Genomic DNA, 14643 nt, shown 5'->3' on the forward strand with positions numbered 1-14643 from the left:
AATTCAAAATCTAACCAGTGTTTGCCCATTGCAATCTCTCTTTCTCTTGCTTATTTATTTTCCTGCAACTACATGGAGCACTATTATTCCTTCAACTATTTAAAATTGGTGCATATTTTGTCCTTACCCCCAACATTACCATTTATATCTAACAGACATTATATACTCGCAATGTTTTCAGCTTTAACATGCTTTGATTTGAAGTTGTAGAGTTGGTGACACTGTATCTGCACGCAAAAAGCAATGCTGCTGAAGCTGTCCAAAAACAAATGGCACCAACAATAACAAACAATGTTAACATAACTACAGTTATCTCCAGAACTAGAGGTTAAGAGTAGACTTGCGTTGAAACGGAGGTAAAAATGCAAAGCCTGATCATAATTTTTCAGAGACAATGGAAGTGAGCACAACAGTATAAGAAGAAAAGAGCCGAAATTGAAAAGCAGAATGGAGAGTATTCTTAACAAAAAACAAATATATGAAATAGTGGTAACAGCGGAGATGATAATTAAGAAAATGGACAAAAACTGCAGAAAATGAGAGGTGCTGGAGGTGTAGAAAAAGAGAACTGAAATAGTGGTAAAAAGAGAAATGAAGAAGATGCTAGTGGTAATTGTGACAAAAACGGAGAAGAGGAAATCAGAGAAGTGCTACAGGTGTATACAAAGATATCCTAGGAGACACAGTGGAAGAAGATGAATATGAAGGAAATGGAAGGGGGTGGGGGGGGGGGGAATAGAAGAGGAATTGGAAGGAAGTACAATGCAAATAACCAAGAAATTTAAGAAAAGGAATAAGAGGAAGATAAAGGCAACTGAAGCCTCTGAAGTGAAAAGTAAAAATGCGCAGGCTATGAAGAAAGTAGCCTCTAAAGGCAAAAGGCTCTACATGACTCGAGAAGCTTTGGCGTCCAGAGATCACAATGTGCTGAATTCTTTGAAAACACTCTCTGAAGGTTCTATTAGGAAGGATCAGAGAGAAAATGTCTCCTAAGCTGCTGATGCATCCAAGGAAGTTAGGCTCTAGAGATCATGCTAAGGTGACCCTTGCAGTGATAGATCAAGTAGCTTTTAACAGACATTTCACAAGGATCAAAATGTGCTAGTTTTGAATACTTGAAGGACTATTTACAATCCATGTGAAGTACAGGAATGACTTCGAGTAATGGTCAGAACTTAAGGGACTATTTCTGGGTTTTTTCTCCCTATATCATCTTTTAAACTCTTTTTATTCATACATTTCAACTATTACTATTATTCAACTCAAAAGTAGCTTCTTGAAAACTTTATTGGCTTATTTTTTACTAGTCAAGCTAGGCCATCCAAATTGAGAGGGGGAATAGCTTCTTCTTAGTACTACCTTTTGCAGTAAAAGCTGGACTGAATTACAAGGATTAAGAATTTCAAGACAACAATCTCACACATCTACTGGCAGTATGCTGAAGTAAAGGCCCAAGTAAATGTAAGTGGTTCATTCACCCAAAAATATCAGGTCAAACAATAAATTGAATGACAAAATCAGGAAGATGCATTACATAATAAAAAAATCTAAAGATTCCAAGGAAATCTAAGCTTTTCATTTTAAAATACATGAAATTACTTACTATGCAAGTACACGGTCTAATAGTGAGAAGACCATACAGCATACAAAGAGAGTTAGAAGCATAATGTTAAATGATAGTAGCTTCTACATCATCAAACTAAATACAAGTGAAAATAAGTGTTGTAACAAACAGTGAAGAGAAGCAGCCAACTTGGTTATACATATAAACTAAATTCATAACTAACGAATTATTTTAGATGAGTACAACGGAAGGGAGTTTGCTCACAGTGAACAAAAACATCTATCAAGAACAGAATTACAGTTAAATGGTAAAAAGAAAGGATGTTCAAGTAAACCTCATCACAAAAGTTTCTCTGTTAGCCTGATCATGAACGAATTGACAGCAATTGCATCCAAAACTATCCACGATGATTCAAACAGTTCATGGAAGAACTCAGCCCCTGTCTCGTCAGCCGAACTACTGAACGCAAGCCCAAACGCATTTCCTTGGACTGCACCAAGTCGTGGCTTCCCACATATTGCTACAATCAACACTTTGCTTCGTTCCTGAGTGTAGCAAACACAGATCAATGGTTTCATCCTTGCTCCTTTCTCACGTAGAGCATCCATCAAAAAGTAACCAAATTTAGTTAAAGCCTGAGGGTGACACAGGAGCTTTGCATCTGCCGAGTCTTCAAGCTTCACCCACCTAAATTTACTCCCACTTCTTATAGAACCTTTCTTGGTTATTGCTGCACTCCCTTGTCTAAGAATTGCCCTTTGAACCTTGATAGCTTGTCGCATTCCAGCTTCCAACTTCTCAAGCTTGGTCAAGGACAACGCATCATATGCCTCCCCAAACTGTCTGGATGCACATGAGCCATCTGACTCCACAGATGACTCTAGAAGTGCAGTAACCCCATACACCACATCTGCTGCTGAAACTTTTGAACTATACCCATGAAGCAACAAGAAACCTCTGTAGTAGAAATCAGTGAGCCCAAACTCCGGCAGATATTGTTCAAACATGTCCTTCATTCTCCTCTTGATTTCAATGCTCATGTACTGAAACTTTTGTTTGCATTCCTCACGTGCAAAACCCATTCGAGCTAAAAGAAGCTGCATCTTCTTAATCCCATTGTCACTCCATGTCTTCAATTTAGTTGCGATGTAGGACGAACACAGCATTGAATCAAACAAGTTCCACTCTTGTAACAACATCAACCTTGGTTCATACTCATATGCAATCCTCGAAGAATTTGGTGCTGTGACCTTCGTTCCATCCTTGAGAGTTACTGAGGTAATAGAGTCCAAATTGCCTGAGCTATTGATATGCTGTTCTAGCTCCATTACCCCAGCTTGATATCGCTCATCAGTTAATCTCTCATGAACAAACTGATCAGTTAAAGCTACACAGGCCAACCAAAGCAATGCATTCGTGTTCTTTCTCAAAAAATGGGACAGTTCATACATCAAGCAACCGGATGGCTTCCCATGGAAGGTACCCATATAATAGTAATCCCTCTTTAATTTCCCAAAAAGCTTAGTATGGTCACTCTCATTTTCCTGAGAAACCCTCCTCTTCTTCCTCGTCCCACCTCCATCTTCCTCCTCACTCTCACAATCATTTTCATCTTCGCTATCCGACTCCTCTTCAAACTCATCATCACTATTCAAATCACTAGCATTTGCCAAAGCAGAAACATCAAAATCATATGCTAAATCAGCCTGCTGCTCATCATCCTTAGTATATAGGACAATAACCCGGTCATTCTGGTCACTCAAATTATGCAAGTGTATAGGTCTATGACTATCCACTACGAAAACACGTGCTAAGGGACCAATTTCTAGAACCTTCTTAAGATCCCTTTGACACCCCCAATTAATCAGCAAAATTGTAATAGGCTCGTCAGCAGCTGACCCTAGATTATCCCCAGTGTACTTATGAATCTCTCTAAAACTTGAAACGGGATAACAAGCATATCTAACAGAATCAGATTCAAGGACATGTCCTATTATCTTGAGAGCACAGAGCGAATCAACATCAGATGTTGAGGGGAAAACTAGCAGCGGCGACGTAGAAGCTGAAGCAAGAGCTGAATCCCGCAATTTGGTATAAAATGATTCTATACTTTGTTCTCTCACCATAACTCTATCAGCTACTTACTAAGAAAAATTTCAATAATATACAAAATTTTAGCCCACGCCGCAGCTTACAGAGCATGAAACAAAATTTATCAGATCTGGAATATTTTGAATTATTTTCTGTGGACTGTATTAGAGCAGATGGGATTTAAGACAGGTGAATTTGCACCTTTGGTGAAAGGAAATGAAAAAAAATAGAAAAAGATAACGGATCTATTATTGAATTGAAGAGTGAATTAGGGTTTGGAAGAAATACCTGAAACTGATATTCAGTTCTGCTATGGTATTGCCATTAATGGTCAGCGGGATAGGAGCAGAGAGAGTGAGAGAGAGAGAAAGAGAGAGAGGGAGAGAGCGGAGGAGGAGGGAGATAGAAATTGAAATCCTGAAATTGGCATATACTGTACTATTATTGCTTTTTTCATATGAATTTCAAATTTTGAACGACCGCCAAATTTTGGCGGCGAATTTGAGTTTTTTCGCTAAAAGTTTGACTTACCAAATGCTAAACTCATGTGACTGTCTTTTACTTTTGTTGTTTCTATCTTTTTCTTTTGGGCTAATTGCACATACCTCCCTAAAGTTTTCTTATAGTGCATACTTGTCCAGTAGATTTCCTTCAAGTGAAAACTCATATCTAAATATAACTCCAATTCTCCAACTATCAAAAGTGTTTTCCAATCATGGATTTGAAAGGATGATTTGCAGTCGTACCCTATTTTTATGCCACCTTTTAACCTATACCCTATTTTTAAAAACTATTGATTTCGTAACCAACTAACAAAAAATCCGTAATAATATGACCATTATACCACTTCCAAAACATATAAAAGTTGCATCAAGCATACCCAGATTCAAATTCCAGATCTCCTCTATATCTCCTCCATCAGTCTGTCTCTCCTGAGATCGCCTCTCGCAACCAGATTCAAATTCCAAATTCAAATTCAAATACATTGTAAGTATTCAAATTCATTTCCAGAATTCAAAATAGTTTTTGAATTATATGTTTTCTGATTGAAGTTGTTTGACGAACTTCACTGATATGCTGAATTTGCATTCTAAATCTGTTTGACGATGAATTCTAACATTCTAATCCGACAAATATGCTAAAAAATTATATTAAAATATTATATGAGTGTTTTAATATTTAAAATACCTGTGCACAAAAAACTTCGGCATAGGTGCTGAAGTTTTTTAGTTAATATTTAAAAACTTCAGCGGGACGAGCTGAAGTTTTCCTCCTACACTGGTTAAAAAATAAAACATAAATTAAAATTTCATATTGCATAAAAAACTTTGGCACAGGTGCTGAAGTTTTTTAGTTAATCTGTAAAAACTTCGGCTAATGGAGCTGAAGTTTTTCTCCTGCACTATGTATTTTATTTTCATTTTTTGGAAAAACTTCATACCAAAAAAATAAAACATCAATTAAAATTTCATAATGCACAAAAAACTTCGGCATAAGTGCTGAAGTTTTTTAGTTAATATTTAAAAACTTTAGCATGAGGAGCTGAAGTTTTCCTCTTGCACTGTCTATTTTATTATTATTTTTTGAAAAAACTTCATACCAAAAAATGTTTAATATTCGGATTAGTTTTTGTTAATTCCTGCTGAAGTTATATACTTCATTTCCTCTGCTATTTTTCGAGTTTGAATAGAATTAATATTAAAAAAACGCAGAAAAAACTTAAAACAAAAACTAAATATTTCATTAAACATCAAAAAAGATACATTAAATTACATAAATAACAAAAAGAAAAACTAATCGTCCATATCATCATCATCATTATCGTCGTCGTCACTACCAGGTGGACGAGCATCTTTATCAGCAAGATTATCAAATCTTGCATACATCACAAGCGTATCAAGCTTGTTGTTAATTTCTTCCAACTTCCTGTCGTACTTGTGTATGAGCTCATCTAGTTTCAACTCAAAAGCCTCTATAATGTTTTGCTTCATTTCTTCCACTATTTGCCTGATGACAGAATCCATTTTTCTCCTTTTTGTATTTTATGTCTGCTAAAATCTATGTGTTTGAGTGAATAAACTCACAAGGAATAGCGTGCTTATATAGGAGGGAAAAACTTCCGCATGGTATATGAAAAGGCAAAGAGGAATTTTAAACGTTGTCTAATGAAAAGCGTGCATGAATGTGATATGAATGTAATTATTACACTAACACATACCCCCAACGCAATATAATTACTATTTTAATTGTGTAGGTTACTCCTGTATACTATGCAATTAATGTTGAAACATGCTCAAGTTTGTTAAATTCATTTGCTAAAACTTCAGCCCAATGTGCTGAAGTTATTTAGTACGTTTCTAAAATCTTCAGCACTTAAGAGTTGAAGTTGTTGTCCCTGCATTCATGAATCCCTAACATACAGTTTTTTCAAAAAAACTTCAGCTGATATGCTGAAGTTATTAAGCTTATTTCTAAAAACTTCTGCACCTAATAAGCTAAAGTTTTCTGTGCAGCATTAATTAATTATGTCATACATCTTTTTCCCAAAAATTTCAGCAGAAGATGCCTAAGTGATTTAGTTCATTTGTAAAAATTTCAGCACAAACAACCTAAAAATTCTTACGTTCACTTTCCTAATACTTGCCTCTAAAAGTGTATCTGCAGGATGAGTTCGATTTGCATTGTTATAACTTTCAATGGGAGTTGGACTCGTGATTTCAAATACTTGGATCATGATATAAAACTTGTTCTACTTAATAAGCACATATCATTCAATACTTTCCTGAAGAAAATTAGTGAAGTTGCAGATATTGATTCAACCAGATATGCACTAAAAGTATGGTTTGATATCAAACTAAATACAAGCAAAGGAATACTTGTAACTTCAGATGAAGAACTCAGTACCTGTATATATTTGCTTACAACTGATTCACCCTACAAGAATTGCCATTTCATCATCGAAAAAATACAACCTTCAGAATCTGCAGCATTCAAACAATCTCTTGCATATGCGATAGATTCAGAACCTTTTGAACATGAAGTAGGACAACCAATAATGGAAGTAGACAACGAGCTACAACCTTCTAACATTACAGCTGCTTCAGAATATATAATGCTGCAACAATTACCCCCCCTCCAATAAATTCAAACCAGTTTGTTGATGACCAAGAAGAAGAAGGACAGCTAATAATGCAAATTGACAACCAACACACAATCCAACAAACCTTTTTGTTACCTTCTGCAATGATAAGCAACAATGAAGATGAAGTAAACATGGAGAATATACCGACAACATCAGATAGAATTGAAGAAATTGCTGAAAGTTCTTATGCTTCTCAGAAATCAAGAAAAAGGGTGAGGAGAAAGCTGAAAGAATTACCACCATGTAAAATACTTGGGCACGATGCGTTGCCTAAGGAAGTAAGAGTTGGATCAATTTTTGAGAACAAACAAAACATGACTAATTTTTTCTGTAGCTTGGAGATAAACCAGAAAGTTGAATTCACTGTTGTTAGATCATGTTCAAAGAGATACGAGCTGAAATGCATCGTGGACAAATGTGGTTGGAATGCACGTGCTACCAGAATAAAAAATTCCACACTATTCAGGGTGATAAAATATCATAACATCCATGAATGCTTGGTTGATGCAAGAAAATCAGATCATAAGCATGCTACATCAAATTTTATAAGTGAACAAATTATAGAACATGTTCGAGACAAAAAGATAGAGGTTACACCAGCCTTTGTAGAAAATGAAATGAAAAAGAAATTTGGAACTGACATTGGTTATCACAAGGTGTGGCGTGCTATTCAAAAAGTTGTTGCTTTCATAAGGGGGTCACCTGAATAGAACTACCAGATTCTTTCTTCATACCTACACATGATGGTGTGCAAAAACCCAAGAACATACACAAGCATAAAAAGAGATGCGCATAATAGGTAACCATCAGCCTGAAGTTTCAAATGTTCCTATTTGAAAAACTTCACACCTTATGATTTGTTTTATTGTGTTTCACTGTACAGATTTGCTTACATGTTCTTTGCTCCTGCGGCATCAGTAGCTGGTTGGTCCTACTGTAGACCCTTTATTGTAGTAGATGCAACATTTTTAAAGTCAAAATATCGTGGTGTTCTATTTGTTGTTGTATCAAAGGATGCAAACAATCAAATCTTTCCTCTATGTTTTGGTGTAGCAGAATCAGAATACAATGAGGCATACATTTGGTTCTTCGGGGAAATGAGAAAAGCAATTCAAGCCCGTCGTGAATTGGTTTTCTTGTCAGATAGAAACCAATCGATTGCAAATGGGATTAGAAAAGTTTTTCCTGAAGCTCACCATGGTATCTGCCTCTATCACTTTGAGAAAAATTTAAAGCAAAGACATGCAAAAGCCACGGTAATAAATCTTTTTCAAAGTGCTGCAAGGTCATACAAACGTGAAGATTTTAATTAGTTAATATCCCAACTCAAAAGTATTGACAAGAAAATGTCACGACCCGGATTTCTCACCATCGGGAGTCGTAATGGCGCCTGCTAATGAGAGCTAGGCAAGCCAATCCTTAACTGCTTATATCATTATCAAATTACTTCTTTTAACATTTAACAGTGATAGCATGAAAACATCGGAATTAAATAAATAAGTGAAAGACTTAAATTAAAGAAACTGAACGTAAATGCGGAAATCAACATAAGCCTCTACCCAAGAACTGGTGTCACATTACTCACGAACTACTAAGAGTACTAAATACAACCGTTTGAAAGAAAATATAAACTATTTGTCTCGAATACATGAGATAACAGAATGAAACAAAAGATAGAGGAGACGTCGGGCCTGCGGACGCCTGCAATGCTACCTCGGTGTCTCACTAGACTGAAGGCTGGCTCCCAAGCTACTACTGCGGTCCGATACCAGGATCTGTGCAAAAGAGCACAGAGTGTAGTATCAGCACAACCGACTCCATGTACTGAGTAAGTGCCGAGCCTAACCTCGACGAAGTAGTGACGAGGCTAAGGCGAGGCAGTGTAACTTAACCTGCAACATTATATATAATAAAGCAATAAAATAATTCTACACCAACAAGAAAGATAAACTGTAACATTAAATAAAATAGCTCAGTCGCCTATTCCAGGCCTCAGCTGTAACCAAGATCTCACACAAATCTCCAAATTTCCAATCTTCACATTAAGATAACCATATGTGTAGAGTATGAGAAACATTAGAGTAAAACAATAATTTTTTTTTCAAATCTTGTATTAATAATCAGTAAAACATAAATGTCCTCCCTTATCACTGTCTTGTTGCGGCGTGCAACCTGATCCCACCTGTCCACCCTTATCTCTATCATTTATTTCACCTGTCCACCCTTATTGCTATCATTTATTTCACCTGTCCACCCTTATCGCTATCATTTATTTCACCGGTCTACCCTTGTCACTCTCATTTATTTCACCGGTCCACCCTTATCACTATCATTTATTTCACCTGTCTACCCTTATCACTATCATTTATTTCACCTGTCCACCCTTATCAGTATCATTTATTTAATTTATTAAAACTTTCACAATTCAGGCCAAGCCTTTCACAACACTTTGATCTCAACAAATGTAAACAGAAAATCGTACTTCTCATAAACTCATCAATATTATCTCAAAATGAAACCAACAGGAATACATACATACATACATATATATATATATATATATATATATATATATATATATATATATATATATATATATATCGTAAAACAACGTCAACCCACTCAATCTTTATGTACAATAATAAAACCAAGGAAAACAACAAAAAAAAAATAATTGCAACAGGCTTAACAACAAATTAATAAACCAAGTAATCATAGAAACAACAATGAACATGAAACAATTAAAACATGAAGCAATTATATTGGAAATGGGGAAAAGATCATGTAAGCAGAAAATTTGGTGGTGCATAGATACTCGTCACCTCACATATACACTACACACATGAAATTTCACATAATAATTAAGTTGGGGATTCCTATTCCCTCAAGTCAAGGTTAAACCAAGCACTTACCTCACTTTGCAATTTCAATCAATTACTCGACCACAACTTTCCCTTTTGAATTTGTCTCCAAAGGCTTCAAATCTATTCACAAACAATTCGAAACACTCAACACGGATCGTAGGAATGAATTGCATAAGAATTTACTAATTTTCCGGATAAAAATCCGAAATTTCATTTTAATATTCAGTAGTAGGACTCAAATTTTGAATCCCGGAAAAACTTACGAAATCCAAACACCCATTCCGATACGAGTTCAACCATACCAATTTTATCCAATTCCGATAACAACTCGACCCCCAAATCTTCAAATTAAACTAAGAGGGTTTTCAAGATTTTCCCAACTAAAATCACCAATTAAATGCCAAAACTAGTAATAGACTCGGGTAATCTAACAAAAATTAAGTTAAGAACACTTACCCCGTTGTTTTCTCTGAAAATATCCCGAAAATCGCCTCTCCCCGAGCTCCAATTTGCTAAAAATGGAAAATGGGACGAGTCCCATTTTCAGAGCTTAAAAATCTGTCCAGAAAATGTCGTGGGCACTGTTCACGCATTCGGTAGTGTTCACGACTGTTCACGGGGTACTGTACACGGTACTGTTCACGGGGTACTGTATATAGTACTGTTCATGGGGTACTGTATACAGTGCTATTCACGGGGTACTGCAATTTTTCCTAAGTCCGAAATCACTCTGAGACACCTCTGAAACACTCTCGAGCCCTCGGGGCTCCTAACCAAACATATACACTAACTCAACAACATCCTACAAACTTAACCGTGCGATCAAATCGCCAAAATAATGTCATATACCATGAATTAAGCTTTAAAATCCAAGAATTCTTTCAAATTTCATAAAACATCAAATTTTCCATTTTGAGTCCGAAACACGTCAAACGACGTCCGTTTTCAACCAAACTTTACAGAAAGTGTTTAAACCATATATAAGACCTATACCGGGCGCCGGAACTAAAATACGGGCCCGATATCATCACTTTCTAATCAAATTGTATTTCCATTTTTCTTAAACATTTTCAGAAAACAATTTTACTCAAAAATTTATTTCTCGGGCCCGGGACCTCGGAATTCGATTCTGGGAATACGCCCAAGTCTCATATTTTCCTACGGACCTCCCGGGACCATCAAATAATGGGTCCGGGTCCATTTACCTAAAATGTTGACTGAAGTCAAATTTATTCATTTTAATATCAAAACTCAGCAAATTTTCACAGAATTTCATATTTGACGTAAGGAAGCAATTCCCATTTTCGGAATCAAAATCCGACCTCGTTATAAAAAATTCACCCTTCGGTCGGACTTTTCCAAAATCTTATATTTTTCCAACTTTCGCCAAAATGTGTAGAATTGTCCTACGGACTTTCAAATCCAAATCCGAACATACGCCTAAGTCCGAAATCATCATACGAAGCTATTGACATCATCAAATCTCCATTCGAGATCGTTTGTTCAAAAGTCAAATCTCCGGTCAAACTTAAGAAATCTTTAGCCTTAGATTTCTAGATTCCGTTAAATGACGATAATTTGAGCTAGGGACCTCCGAATTCGATTTCGGGCATATGACCAAGTCCCAAATCACGATACAAAACTACCGGAATGGTCAAAACTTGGATCCGGGTTCTTTTGCTCAAAATGTTGACCGAAGTCAACTCAGTTGAGTTTTAAAGCTCTAATTCATAATTTAATCCATTTTTCATACAAAAACCTTCCAGAAAATTATACGGACTGCGCACGCAAGTCGAGAAATTATTGATACCGCTTTTCAAGGTCTTAAAAATACCGAGATGATTATTTACTTTAAAGATAATATTTTGAGTCATCATAGAAAACATACAATTACATAATGGAAGAGCCTCCAGAGAGATGGGCTCGATCGTGGTTCCCACGACGACGTTATGATATGCTAACAACAAACATGGTAGAATCAATGAATTTCGTTTTACTAAAAGGGAGAGAAATGCCTATTTTAAGAATGTTAGATTTCATCCAAGAAAAATTAGGAGAGTAGTTTTATGAACAGAGAAAAAAGGCAAATGAAACTTTTCACAGAGTATCAATATGGGCAGAAGAAGAGATGACTAAGAAGATGGACTTGTCTTGTAAAATGTTTGTGAGTATATTTATTAACTTTAGCTTTTTATATCTGTTGCAGTGATTTACTGCTTACATTTAAAAAATTTCATACTTTTTCTTTTTGAAGCAACAATACAATAATATATTTTGTCTTAATTTTTTATTCCTTGTTAGGTGTTCAACCTTGATTCAATGTTGTTCAGAATAAATAGTGAAGGAATCGAATTTATTGTGGACTTAAAGAAGAGAACTTGTGACTGCATGGAATTCCAACTTGATGAATTGCCCTGTCCACATGCAATTGCTGCTATTAATAAGAGATATCTGCAGAAATCTGATTACTGCTCAAATTGGTATTCAAAGGAAACATGGTTGAAAACATATGAAGGACATGTGAATACCGTGGGAGATCAAAAATTATGGGATATACCACAAAGTGTACAATCTGAGATTACAAAACCTCCCGATGTAGAGATTTTACAAGGAAGAAGACAAAAGAAGAGGCATATACCTGTGACTGAATCAGTATCATTCAAGTCTACCAAATGTAGTCGATGTAAACAAGTTGGGCATAATAGAACAACTTGCTTGTCTTCTCCAGCACCTTATCCATATTCAAAGAAACACACTGAAAAATACTCTAACTTCAGTAATCCTTGGTCTGAATTTAGACTTTCATTATTGTATGACATATTTGAAATGTGATTTTTTTCTTAGGAATAAAAAAAAGAAGCTCTTAGACTATTTTATATACTGCTAAAGTACAAATCACTCATTTTTATTGCACAGGCTTATAGGTTTGGTTGCATTTTAAAAAAGTACGCAATGACTTCTGCGAGAAAAAACTTCAGGTTATAGTATGTGAAATGCATATCCTTAACACAAACACACACTCTCACACACACACATACGCGTACAACACACAAAAGAAAGGCATGTACAAACAAAATCTTCTGCATTGATAAGCTGAAGTTATAGAAAATGAACTTAATAACTTCAGCATATTCATTAATGAATATGCTGAAGTAAACAAAAAAGCACAGCATAAAAACATAAAAAAGAATTACAAAAACTAAACATAAAAACCAACTAAGAAGTATAAAGCAAATACCAATAAATAACAAGGATAATGCAATAGAAAGCTAAGAAGAAAGAGGATGAGAATTGCATTGATACAAAAAGAGATGAGAACAACACACAAAGTACAGACAAAAACATCAGCTCTCTAGGCTGAAGTAAACAAAAAAAAACATAGCATTAAAACATAAAAAAAGGATTACAAACACTAACAATCATCATCATCACAATACTCCTCAATTTCTCTAAATATATCATCATCATCAGTATCGGAGATAACTATAGGGTAGTCGGGCAAAAGACCACTGAATCCAAGGAGATCAATCTTCAACTTGTCGAATTCATCACGCAGCTGACTTTATTCGACGATTACTCTGTCCATAAGAGCAAGAAGAGTCTTCAGGTTTTTTGCAGCTTGGAATAGTCGTTCCAGCTGGGAAACTGAAAACTATCAAACTGCTGCACAACCTTGTCGAACGAGGTTGAATAACTTCCACAACTACGTTCCAGGTTAAGCCTGTTCTAGAATGATTCATTGGCAAAAAACTGTGGCCTGATTCTCTCCCCAATCAGCCTTTATTTGATCCCACAAAAGCATAAAATTAGTTATCGGTTTGTTATTGTACCACTCACATTTCAAAGTCTCCCACTTCTGCATGATTTCATCAAAATTAGGCATCCTACTTCCGCTTCCACCAGACATTCTTTCTTTAACAAAAGCTGAAAGACTAAGGATGAATATAAATTTAAAGAAATATGATGGAAGTCTATGAATGACTATAAAATTTTCAAGTGAAGAGATTGTTAATATAGACAAAGAGTTCACCTAATCAATTTAATGTCTATAAATGTAAAAATAACTTTTCAGGTGTTTTTACTGTTTTACGTTCAGAGAAATTGAATGAAATAAGATAAGTAGGTGGTAAAACAAGTATGTGGTAAATGCAAAAAGAAATGTAATTTCAGCCCTAATAAGCACACAGTTTTTCTATAGTAAAAAAATAACTTCAGCATGAAAAATAACTTTTCGGATCATTTACTATGTGGTGAAACAAATTTAAATGAAAGATGAAGTAGGTGACAAAAGACAAAAAGTAGATAGTAAATGCAAAAAAGATAAGTATCAACTTAAAATAATACCAAAACATGCTGAAGTTTTTGTCATAAGCTTTTTCAAAAACTTCAGCCCAATGTGCTGAAGTAATTTAGTTCATTTATAAAACTTCAGCACATAATAAGCTGAAGTTTTTCATCGTGCATTCAATAGTTTTGTTGTAAATGCTTTTTCAAAAACTTCAGCTCAATGTGCTGAAGTTAGTTAGTTCATTTCTGACAATTTCAGCACTTGATGAGCTGAAGTTTTTCTCCTGGACTCGATAGTTTTTGTCGTAAAGCCTTTTCAAATAACTTCAGCTCCATGTGTTTAAGTTATTTAGTTCATTTCTAAAACCTTCAACACTTGATAAGCTAAAGTTTTTATCCTGGACTCGATATTTTTTGTTGTAAAGGTTCTTCAAATAACTTACGCAAAAAAAGCTTAAGTTTTTGTCCTACATTTGACACTTTTGTTATGACTTTTAACCAAAACTTCAGAAGTTATTTACTTCATACTGAAGTTTAGCATATTTGAATCAATCCAAGTATACTAAAAAACTAATTAATGCGAATAGAACAAAAATTTAAAAGACATTACATAAATCACACAAAATAATGTATATTCACACAATCCAATTTTGTTTTCGCTTACATCCTTGAAAAAAAATAGTTTTTTGTTTACA

The 14643-nt window shown here is 35.1% G+C and overlaps 2 protein-coding genes across 2 annotated transcripts; one reads left to right on the forward strand and one right to left on the reverse strand.

The window, feature by feature from the left end:
• Window positions 1–1554: 1554 nt before the first annotated feature.
• On the reverse strand, window positions 1555–4062 carry LOC104239647 (uncharacterized). The gene has a single exon (XM_070156120.1). It carries the CDS (start codon window positions 3688–3690, stop codon window positions 1903–1905), a length of 1788 nt encoding a protein of 595 aa, XP_070012221.1. The 5' UTR covers window positions 3691–4062; the 3' UTR covers window positions 1555–1902.
• Window positions 4063–6844: 2782 nt separating this feature from the next.
• LOC138877606 (uncharacterized) lies at window positions 6845–12493 on the forward strand. Its single transcript, XM_070157231.1, has 3 exons — window positions 6845–7494; window positions 7681–8053; window positions 11963–12493. Exons 1-3 carry the CDS (start codon window positions 6845–6847, stop codon window positions 12491–12493), a joined length of 1554 nt encoding a protein of 517 aa, XP_070013332.1.
• The last annotated feature ends 2150 nt before the right edge of the window (window positions 12494–14643 follow it).

Source organism: Nicotiana sylvestris, chromosome 9 (assembly GCF_000393655.2).
Source record: "Nicotiana sylvestris chromosome 9, ASM39365v2, whole genome shotgun sequence".
Lineage (NCBI taxonomy): Eukaryota > Viridiplantae > Streptophyta > Magnoliopsida > Solanales > Solanaceae > Nicotiana > Nicotiana sylvestris.